Source organism: Lynx rufus, unplaced genomic scaffold (genome assembly GCF_022079265.1).
Source record: "Lynx rufus isolate CCGP_SWC_20201006 ecotype Redwood Valley unplaced genomic scaffold, mLynRuf1.p SCAF_28, whole genome shotgun sequence".
Classification (NCBI taxonomy): Eukaryota; Metazoa; Chordata; class Mammalia; order Carnivora; family Felidae; genus Lynx; species Lynx rufus.
In genome coordinates, this window is record NW_025814843.1 from 2523013 (window position 1) to 2543930 (window position 20918).

Consider the following 20918-nt stretch of genomic DNA (forward strand, 5'->3'; position numbering starts at 1 on the left):
CTAGTGTCTGGGGGCCAGGACCCGGATGACCAGCCCGGCCATCAGCGTGCCTGACGCCATCCCCAGGGCGGCCCCGCGGCGGATGGCCAGCTGTCTGGCTGACAGTCTGCTGGCCGGAGCTGGAAGGTCCTGGGCCGCCTCCGGAGTCCTGAAGAGGTCCAGGTGGCTCTCGGGCCTTGAATACATTGTCAGGGTGATGCCAGGAGAGGCACCCGTGGCCACTGCGGAGGCAAACGGGAGCAGTCAGCGGCGCCGGGGGCCTGGGAGACAGCTGTGGCCTTGGAACCAGGAAGCCTGGCTGCCTTTGTCACACTGGGTGCAATGATGTGGGAAAACACCTTCACACGTGAGCGTGATGCAGAGAGAAAGCTGCTCGTAAGATCACATGAGGCACGTTCCCGTCTGAGCCCTGTGATGACACGCGATGGCGTGTCACTCCCACACGTGCCTTCGGAGCACATCTTAAACGCTCAGACGGTCGGACCTCACCTTCGTCTCTTGTGATGCTCTAGGCTCCCGGAGTGTTTGTCAGCTAGCTCGCTGCTGTGCTGACGACGGCAGGGCTCCGGGGGAGATGAGGTCACCGGATAAGTGAGGGCTCTGGGCTGCGGACACCCAGACCTGGCACCCCTCACCAGCCCGGGACAGGAGGGCCCCTGCGCCTTGGGCCGAGGCCATCGCTGCATCACAGACAGGCTGGATATACACCAGAGGTGCCCGCCTGTCTGATGGGATACAGAGAGGCAGGCAGGGGAAATGCCCCCCACACCAGCCGGTCCAGCCAGGTGGACCGGCTGAGACCCAGCTGCCGTAGGCTGGGATGTGGCCTTCTGGCCCGGGCTGGGCTTCCGTGGTGGGCATGTGCCCTTGAGTCTGACGGGCCCACACTGGGATCATCTCACCTTTTCCGGTTGCGGGACCATCGTCGAGGGAGAGACCTAAGCTCTCAGCCTGGCTCCCTCACCCGAGGATGGGGCTACAGCTGGCTGCCTCACGAGGCTAAGGACGTGATGTGCTTCACGTGGGGCCTCTGAGTCACAGGGAGTGGTGTCGTCTTCCTGGCGCTTAGAACGCCATGTTTGTGCCAAGAGGAGGACCGGCAGCTTGGACTTGTACTTGCCCGGGGCACACAAGGAAGAGGCTGCCCCTGGCATTGGGGCCCAGCTGGCTGAAGCACTGCGACAATGTTACCTGAAGAGGTGACGGCTTCTGCAGGCCCGGGCTGGGGGACCGTGGCCACCGTGGCCACCGTGCTGTCAGTGCTCTGTGGCAGCAGTCCGGCATGTTTCTGGGCCTAAAAGAGCAGATTCGGGGTCTTTGAGAGTGCACTCCCCCTCCGTCTCTGCCTTCAGACCGAGCTGTCACCGTTACTGTGTCTGAGAAGCAGGTGCGGGCCTGCCCTGTTTAAAAAGTTCGGCCAAGGGGCGCCTGGGTGGCTCAGTCAATTAAGCGTCTGATTTCGGCTCAGGTCACGATCTCACAGTTCGTGGGTTCGAGCCCCGCGTCGGGCTTTGTGCTGACAGCTCAGAGCCTGGATCCTGTTTTGGATTCCGTGTCTCTCTCTCTCTGCCCCTCCCCTGCTCGTGCTCTATCTCTCAAAAATAAACATTAAAAAGAAAAAAAAATGTTTGGCCAAGAAGATGTTGGACAGAGTGATGGTGTTCCCCCTTCCAAAGTCGGGCACACACTCTTGGGGGCTCATCCGGGTTCAGACTAGTTTGAGCTCTTTGCTTTGGTTTCAAGCAGCTTGGGCTGGCCGTGGAAGCTTTTGGGTGTGTGTGCCTCTCCTTGAAATTAGACCGTATCCTGGCACTGTCTGGGGTCCAGTTACGGTGCCCGGAGATGTTGAGGCTGAGGGGGCCCCTCCGTGACCCCCCGCCCTCCCAGCTCATCCCACAGGTCACTGCTGCTGAGGCCTGACGTGCTCTGAGCATCTCCGCACGCTCACCTCCTCTGCGGCTAGCTTCCAGTCCATCCGGGCGGTGTAGACAGCAAACGCAGCAGCTCCCAGGAGGCTGCAGGCCAGCATGCCCAGCCAGAGGCCTGGGGGAGACAAGTGACAAATGGGGACAGCGTCCTCCCAGGCCTCCCCCCACTTTCCCTCACAGCACATACCCATGATTCCCATTCTGACCACAAAGGTCAGAACAATGCCCAGCGGGAGGCCGATGACATAATACATGATCGTGTTCACGACGGCTCCAAAGGCCTGCTTGCCGCTTCCTCTCAGAACTCCGCTATAGACGCACTGGGAGGGGAGGCAGAAAGGGGCGAGAGGTGGGCATGAGCCTGACGGCAGGGATCCTGCAGCGGGCTCTCTTCTAAGCCACTCATGTCGCACGGCCTGATTTCACTCTAAGCCCAACGATGGTGCTCTCGTCCCCATCCGTGGGGAGACCGAGTCGGGGCAAGTCACTTGCCCACGGCTGCACAAGAGTAGTTGTGTCTTGAACACAACTCCAGAGGCCCCGTCTTCCCCTCCACACTAGGACTGCCTCTCTAGAAAGTCAAGGTAAAATTGGAAACCGACCACCAGCTGGCCCCGGAGGCTGGACTGACGTCACACAGAGTTGTGTTGCCTTGGCAGTGCTGCTGTGGCAAATTACTGTAGATTAGTGGCTTGGAACAAGACACGTGCACTGGTTTCTGGTCCTGGAGGTTACGAGTCTGAAATGGGTCTCACCGCCCTCTAGTCAGGGCGGGTTCCTTCTGGAGGCCCCTGCGGAGAATTTGTGTGTCTTTGCCTTTTCTGGCCTCTACAGGCCGCCCTGCATTCCTGGCCCCCAGACAGTGGTGGCATCGGTCCACCCTCTCCGGCTGTCGTGGTGTTTCCTTCTCCTTCTGTCTCCCTCCCTCTCTCGCCTGTGAGAACCCTTGTGATTACTTTGGGTCATCTGGATAATCTCCCCATCTCAAGATCTTTCACTTAATCACATCTACAACGTCCCCTTTTGCCACCTGACATTCACAGGTCTGGGGATCAGGATGTGGAGATCTTTGGGGGGGGGGGCATCATTCTGGATACCGCACGTGGCAAACAAAGGTGTCATCTGCTCCAGATGAGACACGCAGTCCTTGCTTGCTCCTGTCCCCGTAATGCTCACGGACAAGAACGACTTTGGAGAAAGCACTATGCTTTATTTTCCTAGGGTCATCCTCCCAGCCTGAGATCTCAGAGCTGATGAACTAAAGAGAGAAAGGCACAGCTCATGCTTGGTCCGTGCTACTGACGAATAGCTATTTGGTTAGTTTCATTTTGTTAAGATAAAGGATGTGGAGCGGGGCGCCTGGGGGGCCTCAGTCGGTTGAGCATCCGGCTCTTGGTTTTGGCTCAGGTCATGATCTCGCGGTTAGTGGGTTCAAGTCCCACACTGGGATCTGTGCTGGCAGCACAGAGCCTGCTTGGGATTCTCTCTCTCTCTCCCCCTCTCCCTGCCCCTTCCCCGCTCTCTCTCTCTCTCTCAAAATAAATAAGCTTTAAAAAAAAAAAGATGAAGGATGTGGAATATTTTGTGGTTTGCTTTCACACTTTTGAGCAAAGAGGTAATGCATTCGGGATAGGAGGTGTGTGCCTCTTGAACTCTGAATGTGGCATGTTTGTTTCCCATTGTCATATATTTTGACATAGAAGATATTTTTTGGTTAGAAGAAGACTTCTCCCAAATTATGATTGATGAGCTCTAAACAAGTATATCTCAACCCCGGGGGCGACTTTCGCCCTCCAGGGGACACTTGGCAAGTGTCGGGGGATGGTTTGGGTTGTCACAACTGAGGAGTGCTACCTGCATAGGGTTGAAGCCCTGAATGCTGTTAAACACCTTACAGGGCACAGGGCGGCCCCCTTACAACCAAGGATTCTCCATCCCGAAATGTCACAGTGCCAAGGTTGAGAAGCCCTTTAAAGCATTTTGAGTCACGGTGACAACGTCAGAGGCAAGCACCCAGGAAGGGCCAGTGGCCCCACCAGTCTGTGCGGTTGAGAAGGTTTGGGTCTGTTAGGGAGAGGCGGCGGACCGGTGCGCTAGGCAGGGATTTAACAGGGAGGCGAAACAACCGGGTGGCGGGGAGAGGGAGCTCGATACGTTCCGCACATATTCCAAGTTGACTGCAGGCTGTGTGTGCACATAGCAGAGACCAGGGCAGGCCCCGGCCTCCCACACATCGTGGACAATGGAGCCTGTGCACGTGGACGGAAGAGACACGCGAGAACCCAGAAGGAAGTAAGAGCCGGGCAGACTCGAAAACAGCCCACATGCACATTCAGATCCTTCGGCAGAGAACGGAAGCCTCGCGAGCTGTCAGGTGTTTGAACACAACCTCCGACCAACAACTGCCTCAACACCGAGCTGTGCGGACAAAAGGGTGTGACCCCTAGGAAGCTAAGCCTAAAATAAGCATAGAGAAAAACCCAGAAAACAAAACTGAGTAGAGATCGCAGCTCCAGGCTGTAGAGGAGGCGGGATTCACAGAAATAAATAGTCCAGGCAAATTCCTAAATACAACAAGAGGCCTCAGAGAAAGGTCACACGCTTTGACGTTCTCTGGGATGGGGCTGTGCAAGGCCACACAAGAGAATTCAATTAGAGACGCCGACAAGAAAGAAAAATGGGCATGCCCCCAATATTTGGTTAACACAAAGAATAAATAGCAGGAGAAAGTTTTAAATATTTTGAACGAAGAATAGAACGACATATCAAATTTAGTAGATGCCACTACCACAGTGCTTAGAAACGCACAGCCGTAAATGCCTATATCCAAAAAGAAGAAAGGCCTCAAATCCATAGCCCACATTAAGAAACAAGGAAGAGCAAACTCTACCTAAATAAAACAGAAGGATGGGGATAATGATGACAGGGGAAATTACTGAAATCGACGACAGAAAAAAACAACAGAAAATCAACGAAACCCAAAATTTTAGGTCTTTGATAATATCCACAAAAAGGATGCACATTTGCCAAGGATTTGACCTTGGTAAAATAAGACCAAGAAAATAAGAAAGCGAAGACCCAAATGACCAAAGTCAGGTGTGAAAGAAGGGACATTACTACTGACCATACAGAAAAAGATTATAAGAAAATACTATTAGCAACTTGGTGCCAGAAAATTAGACAAATTTAGTTGAAGTAAATAAGTTACTTGAAAGACACAGATTACTGAAAGTAACTCAAGAAATAGAAAGTGAAGAGACAAATAAATAAATTGAATTAATTTAAAAATCTTCTGACAGAAACCCAGGCCCAGATGGCTTCACTGGTGAATTCTGTCCAATATTTAAAGGGGAGGGGCGCCTGGGTGGCTCAGTCAGTTAAGCATCCGACTTCGCTCAGGTCATGATCTCACGGCTCGTGGGTTCAAGTCCTGAATTGGGCTCTATGCTGGCAGCTCAGCCTGGAGCCTGGAGCCTGCTTCGGATTTTGTGTCTCCCTTTCTCTCTGCCCCTCCCCCACTCGTACTCTGTCTCTCCCTCTCTCAAAATAAACACACATAATTTTAAAAATTAAAAAAAATAAAAATAAAATGAGGATTCGGGGGCACCTGGGTGGCTCAGTCGGTTAAGCATCCGATTTCAGCTCAGGTCATGATCCTGAGGTTCGTGAGTTCGAGCCCCACATCAGTCCGTGTACTGACAATGCGGACCCCACTTGGGATTCTCTCCCCCTCGCTCTCTCTGCCCCTCCCCCGCTTGTGCACATGCATATTCTTTCAAAATAATAAATGAATTAAAAAAATAATAAAAGGAGACTTCAGTGTTTTGTTTTATGTCATGCTCTTTAAAATTCACGTCATCCATAGGGGTGCCTGGGTGGCGCAGTCGGTTGGGCGTCCGACTTCAGCCAGGTCACGATCTCGCAGTCCGTGAGTTCGAGCCCCGCGTCGGGCTCTGGGCTGATGGCTCGGAGCCTGGAGCCTGTTTCCGATTCTGTGTCTCCCTCTCTCTCTGCCCCTCCCCCGTTCATGCTCTGTCTCTCTCTGTCCCAAAAATAAATAAACGTTGAAAAAAAAAATTTAAAATTCACATCATCCACATCTGCACTAAATGAGACCCTTTCCTCTGAAATGACCCATTTCAAAGGCACAGAAAACTCAGGCCCCTCTGTGTTCTGGGTTGATTCACAGAGCATGGTTGCTGTTGAGCGTCTGACCAATAGGGGCATGGCTCAAAGCCTGTGGCCTCAGCTCTTGAGGAGGCATGAGGAAGGGAAAAAGATTTGTGAGTTTATGTGGGTGTAATTTTTCAGGTGTTTTTTTTGTTTTGTTTTTGTTTTTTTGCAAATCCGCATGCGTCTTTTGGCTTGTTGGAATTGCAGAAGAGAAGGGGATTGTTTTGAATAATAATAGAATTAATCCAAGCAGATACATTGGGCACTTACTACAGAGTTAGCCCTTTACATGTTTTTTAACTTTTATTTATTTTTTAATGTTTATCTTTGAGAGAGAGAGAGAGAGACAGAGCATGAGCAGGGGAGAGGCAGAGAGAGAGGGAGACACAGAATCTGAAGCAGGCTCCAGGTTTTGAGCTGTCAGCACAGGGCTGGACTCGGGCTCAAACCTCTGTGAGATCATGACCTGAGCTGAAGTCGGACACTTAACCGACAGAGCCACCCAGGCGCCCCATCCCCCTTTATATGTTTGAATGAGTTAATCCTCACAGCCCGACGAGGCCTCAGGGAGGGGCCGTGAGCATGGACTCCTACAGGGGAGTCAGGCTTCACATCAGGGCAGTACTCACACAGATGGCCTCAAAGAGCTGAAAGACTGTGTAAATCGGCAAGACCTTGTTCACCAGGGCAATGACTTGTCTGCGGGAGAAACCAGAAAGAACATTCACTTGGAGCATTAAGACATCACTGCGTTCTTGAGACCCACGCCCTCCCTGTTGTGCCTCCTCCTAAAAATGATTGGAACGGAGGTAGTTACCCCCCCCCAACAAACCTGACACTCTCAGCCCTAAGTTTCTGCATGGAGCCCTAAGCTCCAGGAGAGCCCCGCAATGTTGTACTGCCTGCCCTCAGCATCCTGTCTACGGACCAGCAAGTGACGGAGGCCGTGGTCCGGGGGGAGAAGCACCAATGCTAGCTTCTTCCCAGCAAGAGCAAAGTCGAGGCTGGTCCTGCTTCCTCTGGACCTAGTGCTGAGCCAGCCAGGTGACGAATCTCTGAGGACCAGCTGCAAGCCACTCTGACATTTCCCAGAAGTCAGTGAAGAACACTGATTACCTACTCATCATTTGTAAAAATACGCCCCAGTTTATTTTTCAGGGTGCTCAGCACGATGCCCACAACCAGCGAGGTGCCGCCTGGAAGAGACCAAAGGAAGAGCATTTGCCCCCAACCCCTGAAGGAGCAGCTTAGGTCAGTGCAAGGCAGGAAGGCATAGGAAATGCCTTTCCCCCTGTGGTTCTCAAAGTGGGGTTCTGGGACCAGCAGCAACAGCATCACCTAGTAACTTGTTAGAAATGGAGGTTCTCAGGGGCGCCTGGGTGGCTCAGTCGGTTAAGCATCCGACTTTGGCTCCGGTCATGATCTCGCCGTCTGTGAGTTCGAGCCCCGCGTTGGGCTCCGTGCTGACAGCTCGGAGCCTGGAGCCTGCTTCGGACTCTGTGTCTCCCCCTCTCTCTCTGCCCCTCCCCCACTCACGCTCTGTCTCTCTCAAAAATAAATAAACATTAAAAAAAAAAGAGAAATGGAGGTTCTCAGACCCCATCTCAGACCTACTGGATCAGAAACTCCATGGGGGGAGGCCTGCCAATCTGATTCTAATCTTTCCAGCTGATTCTGATAGTCTAAAGCCTGAGAACCACTGGTGTCCACAGCTGATCTGAATCTGTCAGCCTCAGAAAGGAGAGCCTGGGAGGAGGACACAAGGTCCGTTGGTCCCGAGGGGTGGGATGGGGCAGGGTCCTGAGATCCTTGGGGATGCTGGGAAGGCAAATTTGCAGAAGGCCCCTGGACATGGAGGGAGAAGTCTGGGGAGGAGGGGACTTCACAGGGTCACAGGAAGGTGGAAACTGGTGACCTGTCCCTGGGAGAACCCGAGAACAGCAGCAGGGAAGGAGTGCAGGACAAGAGAGGTTTGCTGGTGGGGGGGACGAGGAGGGAGTGGGGGAGGGGGCGGGGGAGAGGGTAGGAGGGTGGCGTCAATTCAGCCGGGGCTCCTCCGGGCCAGGTATTGCAGATTTGTCCCCTGCCCCAGGCTCCAACTTCCCAAGCCCCACCCCCACCCCCAGAGGATTCCACCCACCTGTGCAAAGCATGCTGACTTGGCCGACGCGCTTGGCTTGCGCTATATCTGCAGCTCCCAGGGCCATCCCCACGCGGACACAGACGGCGTTGCTGAGCCCCAGGGGAATCTGCGATCAGAGATAAGGGGCCATCAGCAGAATCAACCTCCTGCCCCTGGAAGGGGCTGGATCCTGAGCCAGGAAGAGGCCTGTGCCGGGGGGGGGGGGGGGGGGGGGGGGGGGGGGGTGGGAGGGGGCCGGGGGGAACAGCCCTCTAACCCTCCATCAGGGGGCCAGCTGGAGGACAGCAGGAAGACAGGATGGATCCCAGGAAGGCAGCGTGAGGAGAGAGGGCGTTCACAGCTGAGGGTTGGGAGAGGGGGTGGGGGCCCCCTCAGCGAGCCCGTCAGTCCTGCCCCCACCGGCACCATCAGACATCACAGGCAGGGGCCCCTGGGTGGCTCAGTCGGTTGAGCGTCCGACTTCGGCTCAGGTCATGACCTCACGGCTCGGGAGTTCGAGCCCCGCGTCGGGCTCGGAGCCTGGAGCCTGCTTCCGATTCTGTGTCTCCCTCTCTCTCTGCCCCTAACCCACTCACATTCTGTCTCTGTCTCTCTCAAAAATAAATAAACATTAAAAAACAAATTAAAAAACAAATCACAGGCAGGCTGGCCCTGCAACCAGAATCAATGTGTTGCCAAAACCTCGTACGTAAGTGCATTTTTAAGAGTTGAATGTGGGGGGCGCAGTCGGTTAAGCGTCTGACTTCAGCCAGGTCACGATCTCGCGGTCCGTGAGTTCGAGCCCCGCGTCGGGCTCTGGGCTGATGGCTCAGAGCCTGGAGCCTGTTTCCGATTCTGTGTCTCCCTCTCTCTCTGCCCCTCCCCCGTTCATGCTCTGTCTCTCTCTGTCCCAAAAATAAATAAACGTTGAAAAAAAAAAATTAAAAAAAAAAAAGAGTTGAATGTGGTCTTAAGTGTGCCAGAAAAGCTCCCTGTTAGAAAACAAAATTCTGGGAAAACCCTTTGTAAAATTAAGCACCTTATACCTTAGTGCTGTAAGTGTAGACTTTGGTGAATCATTTCCTTAAACTCAGACTGCATGTCCCCAAGGGGTCGCAGTCTGCATGTCCCCAGGAAGCTGGCAGAGGCATACGCAGTAACATGGGACAACTCATGTCTCTGTAAGAAGAGGAGGGAGCTATGGGGCTTTGGGGGGGTGGGGGACAGCAGTGAACCCCCCACCCAGGACGCGGGTCACCGAGCTCTCCCTGACTCGGGTTTGCAGGAATGTGGGCCTGCTGCTAAACGGAATGTCCCGTTTTCCAAGAAAATGCAAAACTTCAGATTATGATGTGAAATATTCCCGTTTTTAAGTGGCACTGATTAATTTAAAAATCCTAACATCATGGGAGTTCAGTATTACTCTCGGTGGAGCAGCTGGGGGCCACCTGTGTGTGTCTGGCAGGGCCCGGACCTAATGGGCACAAGGAGGTCATCTGAGAGAGAGATGGCCTTTAGGGGGACAGCCTGCCCCTCTTCTGTGACACCCCAGGCCGTCAGCGGGGCCGGGCCGGCATGGAGGGCGTGCGGAAGGTACCGCCATAACATACTCACCACGTAGACTGGGGTGGCCAATTCGTAGATGATGGCCTGGCCGGAGAGGTCCAGTACGCCGAGCAGGCCTGCGGAAGAGACACACGGTGAGCTCACGGACACGGAACAGGACTCCCCTCTGCTTTGGAGGCCAAGGGGCAAATGACTTCCAAGGGCAGCTTTGCAACAGAAAACGTTCCCGTTTGGCCTTCAGCCTGGCAGGAAAATCCCACCCAGCTGTGGTGGAATTTCTTACGGGCTGTTCGTTCCCGGTATGGTTTGACTTTCAAGTTGAAAGTCCTTGGTGTACATGGCATATAGAGAGAAAAGAGACCTGGACCAAGATCAGGAGACCCCAGTTTGGGTCCCAGCGCTGCCACTGGGACTCCGGGCAGTCTCTTGTTCTTGGGGCTCAGTTTACCTATCTGTAAATGAGGGGCAAGGGTTGGACCAGGTGCTCTCTCAGGGCCATTCTCTCACAGGGCCTTGAGATTCCTGGGCTGCGTGGACTCTGCACGGGGTGCTCCGGGGAACACTGGCGCGTCAGGTGAGAGACCTCCAACGCCTGCCTGGCCCCTGCACGCTCACACCCCACGTTGGTTCCGTCCCTCGCTTCCCCCACTGACTCCAACACCTGCCCAGGACCAGGCCCAGAGCCATGCTGGGTTCCTGACATGAAAAGCCCAGGCCTACCTTCTGGGAGTGCACAACCTGGAGAGAGCAACAGCCCCGACCTGGCCGAGGCCGCCAAACCACCCATCCGGAGAGGGGGCTTCCGGGCTGCCCACACGGTTCCCCGAGCCGCGCTCCTCTACATACCCATGAGGAAGCTCCCGATCTCGTAGGCCCCACCACTCCATGCACACCATGAGCATGCTGGGAACAGCCAGAGAGAAGAAGGGGCCCCAGTCCTGCAGGCACTGGCCGGACCAGCCTAGGAACAGAAGCCCCACTGGAGCGCAGCGCAGGGAGCCCATCGCGCAGGCGCACCCACTGCCCGGAGCCCCTGCCCGCCCTTGGCTCCGCCCACTCCCGGGCTCAGCTCCGCAAGCCCAGGCCTCCTGTGTTTTGCCCAAGGTGCACCACGGGGTGGCTCGGGATGGGAGCCTCAGGCGTGGGTGAAGGTCGCCCGCTCCACCCGTGACACCACGAGATCTTGGGCAACTTCCCTGCTCTTTCTGGCCTCCATTCCCTCCTCTGAAAATCTGAGTTCTTTGCCCAGACGCCCCAGAGGGGTTGCTGGAAGGATGGCATGAGGTCAAGGTCAAAGGATTGGATTCTCGGGGCAGATAGGGCCGTGCGGACAGGGAGAGCAGAGTGGCCATACAGGACTCCCTGCCCTGTGAATGAGGCCCCGTCCGGAGGGGCTGGTCCACAAATGCCTGAAAGCGGACCCCGAAATCTAGAGTTAGCTTTCAGGAGGCAGGAAAGCTCAGAACCGGGAGTACGTGGGCACGGGTTCGAGTCCAGCCCCACCGGGCGCCGCCTCTGGCGTTTTGAGCAAATTGTTTACCCTCACTCCATCTCCTCCAGGTAAGTAAAATGGGGATTATAAGGTGGTGTGGAGTAACTGGGGATCGGAAATGTCGAGCACTCGGCCCACTGCTGACACCTAGGGTTTTACCTGCGATCAGGGAGCTGGCCAGAGAGCCCCCTGGGGGCTGTCCCCAGCAGGGCTCTGCGCGTATCACATTGGATGGGGGGCACCTGGGCCTTTGGGGGTAGGGGTGCTGAGGGGTAGAGCAAAGGGGAAGGAGCCCCTGAAGGGAAGTGGAGGCAAGCCCGAGACAAGGCTCCTCCAAAGGGGCTCCCACCGGGCCTTCCGTCCACCTGCCAAATGAACACCCCATGCCCGAGCCGGGGTCCTGCCTGCTGCTGGTCTGCTCAGCCCCCCAAAGGCAGGGTGGCCCCCACACCTGCCCACGTCTCCAGGTGTAGCTTCTTCAGCACAATGTAGAGAAAGAGGAAGATGGTCTGCAGGATGTGGGAGATAGTGTTGGCGTAAGCAGAGCCCCTGGGAAAGGAGAGAGAGCTGAGCTGGGGCCAGGGGCCGACTCTGGCCCTGGGGGCAGGGGACTTCTCCCCTGAAGCCAGCATGGAAGGGAAGGGGGCCCAGGCATGGGCAGCCAGCACCCCCATCCAGAGATCAGCCACACCCAGGAACCTTAGTACAGTGTCCCTGAGTCCCCCTGCCAGGTCCCAACGCTCGGCCTCTCCTGGGGGGCTAGGGCAGGGATGAGGAGGGCTCCTCTCCTTGTCTCCTTGGTGGGGAGTCCCCCAGAACTTGAGGGACCAGCAGGGCCCCCAATTCCTCATGACACCCCACTTCTGGACGGCAGGGGCAGCCTCTGCCCTTTTGGCAAGGCAGGGATGGCAACTGACCTGCCCCCGTCAGGGGTGGGGTGCCTGGTGGCCCCCTGCAGCCCAGTGGTCCCGGTGCTCACCTGACCCCCAGGCTCAGCACAGAAACCAGGATGTAGTTGCCCAAGCCATTGATGCAGTTGCCCACAATGCCACTGAGGACTTGGGGCCAGACGATTCCCTGAAATAAACAAACACTGGCCTTGCTGGGGTGGGGGGCAGGGCCAGGGGGTGTGGACAAGCCCGGGGACATCCAGGGGTTGGCAAGAGGCTGGGGACACGCGGCTCCTTACTGGGCCTTGGTCAGTAGGTTCACAGAGGGTGCCGAAAGGGGAAAAGCCCCAGGCACCCCTTCTCGCTGGAATGGGGCAGTGTGTTGGGGCAGGGGTCGCCCCTCTGGCCAGGGACCCGTACCTGATTTTGCAAATATTTTGCCAGCAGACTGTAAAGAAAAAACGCCTGTGTAAAATAAAAACAAAAAACCAGACACACACATAAGCAACGACTACCAAAAAAGCAAAACAAACAAGCACATGATGAACATCAGGAGGTATTTCCCTGGCACCTGAGTGAGGGGCAGTTATTTCATCCAAATAGGTCTGGGACCCCAAGAAGCCCACTTAGCATCTCAGGTGCACTCTGGCCCTGCCTATGGGGAGAGGCCCCCTCAAGGCTCGGGCTCCACCGCAGACGAGATACGCAAGCAGCGTTGGCTCTCACAAGGCTCGTGTAAGAGGCCCAGCGCCTAACAGGCCTCCTTGCTGCCGGCTCGGACCTTGCATCAGCTCAGGAAGGCCACCCAGGGGCCCGTGCACAGAAGGGCCCATCAGAGTCCAAATCCACGGGCTGTGACTGCCCTTGAGCCTGGCTCTGGCTGCTGGAACCAAGAATCTGGAAGGAGAGGCCTTGGGCTGGGCAGGGAGATGAGGACCCAGCAGTGTGGCCACCGGTAGGCCCTGCTGAGGGGGTTCAAGCCCCCGTGGGGTGGCAGGACCTTTCCTGTCCGTGGAGGACAGAGAGGGCCTGCGTGTCAGTGTGTGCGTGTTAGGGGTGCTGCCCCTGCCCTTTCTGTCCTCTGCCAAAGCCTGGCCCAGGGCCTGTGCCCTGCTACCCCACCCCTTCCCTTTGCTTCCCTTTGCTTCCCTTTCCCTTCTGCTTCTCCTCAGTATAGCATGGGGCTTAAGAGCATGAGCTGGAACAGACTGCCTGCGTTCAAGGGTTGGCTCTGCCTTTTACGAGCTGTGCGATCTTAGGCAAGTCACTTACCCTCTCTGTGCCTCAATTTCCTCATCTATAGCAGGGATGATAATGTGTGTATGCTATGTATCCATATATATTTAAAGTTAATATCAGAAAATACGTATAAAACAGTATATGGCCCATTTAAGCATTCCAAATGTTAGGTAAGCGTTATGTAAATCCTGTTTGTCATTTTTATTGTTACTTTACTGCTAAGTTTTACAGCAGCATTTTAAGGCAAGGACTTGCTTTAGTTGGTAAAGGCGTTGCCACAGTTTTGACACTCTAGGAGGTTTCTCCCCTGACCCAGCCCAGGTGGCCCTGTTTGGCAAGATACCATCACCTTGGTCTGAAGGGCTGAAGTGTGTGCTCTAGCAAACCCTTGGAGGAGACAGACTGGCCTTTGCAGGTGGTTTCCATAATACAACGCAAATCTGGACCTGACCAGACCCCAGAGGGGTCATGGCACTGGCCTCTCAGGCAGGCAGGTGCGGCTGGGGTTCCTCCTGCCAGGCCTTGGCATGCTTTAAAGCACCCCACCTTCACCCTTCCCTGATCGGTCCTCCAGCACCCCACCCCCTGGTGTCATAGAGGGTAAAGGGGAGCTGTTGTTCCAAAGACACAACACTGCTAGCTAGTGACACGTGTCACTGAGTGACACGTGTCACTGTTTCAATAAATCAAATAGAGTAGCAATGGATTCCAGAGCAGAGATACAGGCCACGGGGTCAAGTGAGAAATCTCAGAAACTGACCTGACTAGATGCATTGCTTAGCTGGGATTTAACGAATTAGTGGAGAAAGGGGAGAACAGGCAATAATTAGTCTTAGTTATAAGTGTGTTAGGTAGATTAGAATCTTAAGTGTAAAAATAAAAGCCACGAGAGGGCTCAAAGAAAATATGGGCAAAATGTTTATATAATCTTGCAATGGGTTAAGTGGTTTTAAGTTCATCAAAGACTTCATAAAGAATGGGATTTATGGGTCTGTTACATATACATTAAAAATTCCTGAGGTAGGGGCGCCTGGGTGGCACAGTCGGTTAAGCGTCCGACTTCAGCCAGGTCACAATCTCGCGGTCCGTGAGTTCGAGCCCCGCGTCGGGCTCTGGGCTGATGGCTCAGAGCCTGGAGCCTGTTTCCGACTCTGTGTCTCCCTCTCTCTCTGCCCCTCCCCCGTTCATGCTCTGTCTCTCTCTGTCCCAAAAATAAATAAACGTTGAAAAAAAAAAAATTTTTTTTTTTAAAAAAAATTCCTGAGGTCAAGGGGCGCCTGGGGGGCTCAGTCGGATAAACATCAGATTCTTGGTTTCCGCCCGGGGCATGATCTCACGGTTCATGGGTTCGAGCCCCACATGGGGCTCTGAGCAGACCGTGTGGTGCCTGCTCGGGATTCTGTCTCTGCCCCTCCCCTGCTTGCTCTGTCTCTCTCAAATACATAAACTTAAAAAAATTTTTTTTTTTAATTCTTTAGGTCAAAAATATAAAAAAATTAGAAGGCAAGTGACCAACTTTAAAAAAAAATTAACAGGCAAAGGGTTAAGATACTAGTTAACAAGAGTTATAATAATTAGGAAAAGATTAACCCACTAAAAAAGGGTCTGGACAGTTCTCAGAAGAAAAACAAAATGATGAAAAAAATACATGAAAAAAAGGTTCATTAGCAATAACACGCATGTGAAAACTGTTTCTAGTTGGGAAAAAATTAAAAAAAAATTTTTTTTTCTAATGTTTATATTTGAGAGAGAGAGAAACAGAGCAAGTGAGGGAGGGGCAGGGAGAGGGAGACACAGAACCTGAAGCAGGCTCCAGGTTCCAAGCTGTCAGCAAAGAGCCCCACGTGGGGTTTGAATCCACGAATGTGAGATCACGACCTGAGCCGAAGTCAGACATTCAACCAACTGAGCCACCCAAGCGCCCCGCGAAAAATATTTGAATAATAGTACACTGACAAGAGTGTTGCTAGTGGGGGTAAAATCTGTACAAGTTGGTATCAGAAGCCATTGACAGAACAACACCAATTCCCATGATGCACCTGAAGGGAATCGTTACAGATACAAAGATTTTTCTATAAGAACGCTTAGCACAATCTTCTTTCCGATAGTGAATATTGGAAACAACCTGAATACCTGACAAATTAGGATTGGCTGATAAATCATGACACTGTAGGATAGTGCATAGCCTCCGAAATGGATACTGTGGGAGGCTATTTAATCGTATCAAGAGACTAATATCAGGGGAAAAGCAGGTAATAACACAATATTACGCACATTGACCCTCTTTCAAACCGTACACGTGTATGTGTGTTTGAACCCACACGTCCACGCGCAGAAATAATCCTGGGAAGGGATCTGACCCTAGAGTCTCTCTGGGTGGCAGGATTAGAAGAGATTAAAATGTTTTCTTTCCCACGCTTCCCACAATTTCTCCAGTGAATGGTTTTCTCATCAAAAAACATGCCATGCTACGTCTTGAAAGTCCAGTCTGCGTGGACGGAATGGGACTGCAATTCTGCTGTCCCTTCGGCCAGCCTCAGCGGCACAGCGGAAAGTTGCTGCGGGCTCACGGGCTTCCCCAGCACGTGGCGCGGCAAAGAAAAAAGCCGGGGTTTAGCGGGGTGGAAGTCCACCGTCCTCTCAGCTCTGGGGACAGTGACACTTACCGGAAGTGCCGGGATGAAAATGAGCACGTACTCTTGAGTTAACCTGCGAAGGAAACAGAAGCTCCGGAACTGACCAGGCTGTGCCCGGGGCACCTGGGTGGCTCAGTTGGTTAAACGTCCAACTCTTGGTTTCAGCTCAGGTCATGATCTCACAGTTTGTGAGTTCGAGCCCCATGTGGGGGCTCCATGCTGCCAGTGTGGAGCCTGCTTAGGATTCTTTCTCTCTGCCCCCTCCTGTGCTCTCTCCTCTCTCTCTCTCTCTCTCTCTCAAAATAAATAATAAATAGAAATAAACTTAAAAAAAATAAGCAAATGACTTGCCCATCCTATAAAATGAACACACTATTCCCACGAGGGGACATTTCTAAGATTACTAACAAACGGTGTGATTCATCTGAACTTGGTTCAGCCCTTCTGTCTCTTTTTTGGAAGACGGTGTAGTGCACACTTCAAGTCTCCAAAAGCATCTGGGAAGCCCCAGCTACCTGCTGGGACAGGCAAATCCCATCCATTTTTCTGCCTTTCCTCCTGAATTAAAACTGGCCCTGTCTCCTCCCCCTGCTGGTCACAGCTGGAATCGCATGCCGGGCGGGAGAGTCCAAAAACCAAGAACCTTCCCCATAGGAGCTGCACTTGTGACGGCTTGTGACCCAGAGAAGCACGGGGGCCTAGGGCATGGCTTCTTTGGCAGCATGGTTGGGGGGAGGGGTGGGGTCCCTCCCCGGGTTCCCGGCAGAAGCCAAGCAGTACCTGGACACGGCTGGGTCCTGCCTGAAGAGAAGCAGGATGTTGTGGGTGTTGAGGAACAGTGCCCAGCAGGGGAGGCAGCAGAGAAGCATCACCAGGGTGCTCCTTTGCAGGATGACCCCCACGTGCTTCTTGTTGGGGCTCCCGAAGCTCTGCAAAAGAGCCCATCCCTGGGTCAAGCTGCTCACACCTTCAGTACCTTCCGTCTGTCCCCTGGGTGAGCCCAGCCAGGGCATCAACCTCCTAGCCAGTGCTGGTGCCGTGGGGACGAACCCAGGACACAACAGGCACCCGTCAACGCCTCGGTAGCAGGCATTTGGCCCCCTTTGATCGCAGCATGGTTGGCGGGCGGGGGGGGGGGGCGTGGGCTTCCTCTGCAGGGGCTCAGCCCGCTCGTAGAATCATAATAGCGGTTATTTGCTGAGCACTAGCTCCACGCCAGGCTCTGTCTACCTGTTGTCCCCGGTTCTTCAAAAGCACCTAAGTAGGAAGGCGTTATTCTCAGGGAAGCTCTGAGAACATTGTCAAGTCTCCATGCTGATAAGTGGCAGCCAGGACCAAGCCCAGGTCCCCGGGCCCACTGTGAGTCCAGACCCCCCCACCCCCCAGGAAAGCTGAGCCCCACTGGGCTGTGGCACCCCCACCCTCCACCCCGGGGGCAGGAGGGTCTGCTCTGTGCACCCTCAGCATTTGACACGTGAGGTCAGGGAACTGCTTCTGGCCCATTCCCTCCATGGCTCTCTAGCCCATCTGCTCAGACTCTTTCAAAATGAAGGGTCTAATTCCCTGATGGCACACAATCCTTGCAGGCAGGCCGGGACCAGCCGTGCCCCCCCCCCCCCCCGCCGCCTGTTTGATGGGCACCCCATCGCCCGACTCCAAAAGGCACACCTACCTGGGACATCAAGGTGTCACAGGCTGAGGACAAGCCTATTCCTATGGAAATTCCACAGACATTGACAAACTGGAGCCACGCACAGGAGAAAACACAGGGCTTGTCAGGGCCCAAGGAGGGGACCCTGGGAGGGGACCCTCCATTTGGGGGAGGCCACCCACCAGCAGCTCTGACCTGCAGCTGAGTCAGAGACACTGCCCCCTCCTGGCCAGGCCCGGCCTGCGCGTGCCATGTGCCGTTGGGCGAGGCCCCCCAGGTCCCAGCTCTGAATGCAGCTGTCAGCCCTCGAGCTGTCTTCTGGGGGCGGAACGGAGCAGGGAGCTATACTCACGGCCACCGAGAGGGTCACTGACACCAGCTCCACCTTGCCCAGGTGCCCACAAAACACCGAGCTCACAATGTGGATCATGAAGGCCAGCACCTGGAACAAGAACTGGAGAAAAGCAGCCAGGCTCAAGGGCCCTGTACAGCCCAGCCCCACACAGAGGCTTCTCCAGGTCCTGTGGGGGGCCTCACACCAGAGACCCTGCAAACGAAACAAAACAGAAAAACACAGGGCCCTGGGGCCAATCCCCTGCCCCAAGGAAGCTGGCATTGTGGCTGAGCCAGACACAGCGATCGGGGCTGGAAGTCAGGTGACCCGAGGCTTGCTCCCGTCCTGGCGTCAGCAGCTGTGTTAACCTCTGTGGTTAACCTCCAGGCTACGGTTTCCCTGCCTGAAAGTGCAGGAATGCACAAAAAGCACTCAGCAACACACAGAGCCTGGAGCCCAGAGAGCTTGATTCAAGCATCCAACACTCTACCGATGTTCTCATTTGGTCAGGTCACATACACGCAAAAAGGTAGGCGTGGAATAAAATACACCCAAATCTTGGCAGTGGCTATGTCCTGGTTGGGGGAGTAGATGACTGACTTTCTTCTTTTTCTGAATCATTTCTTAAACGTTCGCTTATTTTTGAGAGACAGAGACAGAGTGCAAGCGGGGGAGGGGCAGAGAACGAGGGAGACACAGAATCCAAAGCAGCTTCCAGGCCCCAAGCTGGTAGCACGGAGCCCGATGCGGGGCTTGAACTCCCGAACCGTGCGATCACAAGCCGAGCCGAAGTCGGACGCTTGGCTGACTGAGCCACACAGGCGCCCCGCATTGTATCTGCAGCTTTTATGGGGTGCCCATATTGATTCGTCTTTGTGGTCAGAAAAAAAAAAGGGTAGCTAAAGCAATTTTCCCGTGGGACGTAAAATGGGCAGAGGCTCCCTTCTTCCCCTTGTAGCAGAGGCCCCCGGACTCCTGCATGAATGGTCTCATTCGTCACCCTAGGGATTTTAGCCCAGCCTTCCCATTTGTTTCCTAAGGAGGATACACCTGTCCCTCCTTGAGTGGGGCTGCTGAGCGAGGTCAGGCCCCACTGCCACACCATGCACCTGTCCAGGGACGGCTGTCCTGTAGTCACCTGCTGTGGGTGGTGGGTGACCTCGGGTGCAGTCTGGACATGGTCAATGTGGGCAGTTCCTGGGGACAGGTGTGAGCGGCTCCTGGCGTAGCCCTGTCACACCTGGACGGCAGCTGCCGCCGGCCTTACTGCCTGCCCCTCACATCGTCTACTTACCAGGGGTCCGGAAAGGGCAAAGAGCGTCCACGCTTCGGCCCCAAAGCCGACAGGGACCAGCCTGCGGAGGGCAGGGCAACAGCCCCCTCGGTCTGGGGGGACCGTGTCCCGAACGCTGTCCAGTTCAAGACTGGGCTGCCGGCCACCCTGCATGCCTGAGCGCTCCAGCAGCCAGCCTTGCCCAGCCAAGCCCATGCTATTTTGTAGCCCGGCTAATGAGTAAGGGGCAGGAGGAGGGGCCGCTGCGGCAGCCTATCACACAAGCCCAGCGTCCCTGGGTTCTGCCACCAGAGGGGGACAGGATAGAGTCCTGGGCACCTGGGAGTCACCCAGGCTGGTGCCTGTGGGGGGCTTGTGTCCGCGGTCCCAGGGCGGGTCCCAGGGCGGTCAGCTGCAAAGCCCTGGGAGGAGGAGGTTTGGGGCAGTGTGGGGGCACATGGGGCCCGGATGGGCTGCGCTGAAGCACTGGGCATGCTACCCCTCGGCATGATGGTGCCGGGTGACGACTCCCATTTCACAGATGAAACAGTGGAGACTCAGAAAGGCGGGCAGCAGAACCTGGATTCCGTCCAGGTGGGCAGCGTCCAGAGCTCTGCCCCGGGAGTCGTATGGTGGGAGGGGGCAGTGGCCTGGAGCCAGGAGCTAGGATACCTGGGGAGGGACCCCCAGCCCTGCCTCTGCCCACCATCCCTTTGGGCAGCATCCCCGAGAGCCAGGGTGACCCCACTTGGGCAAACCGCTCACCCCTCTCGTCCTCCATTTTTTTCCAGGTTCCTCTCTGGCCCGACCAGTTCACCTTCTTTCTCTTCCACGCAGGGGTGGCCTACGACCTACCAAGGACAGGCAGGGCAGACCAGACCATGGGAGGCTCATAACTACCACCGTACTTGGCCCAGTCCTGGATCAGGCTTTGGGATGTGCGAGCTGCACAGAGGGAGGGAGGGAGGGAGGGAGGGAGGAGCAGACCCCCCCCCACCCCCCGCCAAAGGAGAGGAGTGAGGATGAAAACAAACCAAAGATGTGCATTCCAACCCACATCTCACACACCCTGTGCACTCGCTGCTCCCCACATGCACGCACAGACCTGGTCTTCGCGCAGAATCCCAAATGCTCCCCTGGCTTGTGCACCTGCTGCGTGATGGATATTCCTTCCCTCATTCTGTCGAGCTCCTAGCGCAAATTGCTACAACCTGCACACTAAACAGTAACGTTAGCTGCCACGGACAAAGGGGAAAGAGAAGACGTTTTATTACCGTTGTAATTATTAGGATACGACCCAAAAAAAGGCAGGGCAACGGGTAAAAGCCACAATGCCCTAGTAATAAGCTCATCACCAGTATTTATGATGTTGATCCTCCAGTGCCTTTTCCGGTTCTCCTCACCTTTGGCCCCTTCTTGGCTGGTTTGGCTTCCGCTTCTGAGAGGGCGGCGAAAAACCTTCCTTCAGGGCACCTGGGCCTCAGGAGTCTCTTCTGACACCTGCTGTCCCCAGACAGGGAGCCATGTGACGGGAGCAGTGACCCCGCCAGCCTAAGTCCACTGCCTTACTCCTGCAGCCGCGAAGTGACTTCTGTGGTCAGAGTCCATGTTTTG

The 20918-nt window shown here is 55.0% G+C and overlaps 1 protein-coding gene across 1 annotated transcript; it reads right to left on the reverse strand.

The window, feature by feature from the left end:
• Positions 1-19520, reverse strand: LOC124519689 (multidrug and toxin extrusion protein 2-like). The gene is given in 19 exon segments (XM_047090121.1): positions 1-221; positions 965-1090; positions 1093-1294; positions 1949-2043; positions 2116-2248; positions 6731-6800; positions 7222-7297; positions 8242-8350; positions 9838-9905; positions 10636-10663; positions 10665-10768; positions 11733-11830; positions 12261-12358; positions 12592-12636; positions 16077-16119; positions 16827-16975; positions 17719-17787; positions 18050-18151; positions 19326-19520. Coding segments are annotated over 19 exon segments (2031 nt in total).
• Positions 19521-20918: the final 1398 nt, after the last annotated feature.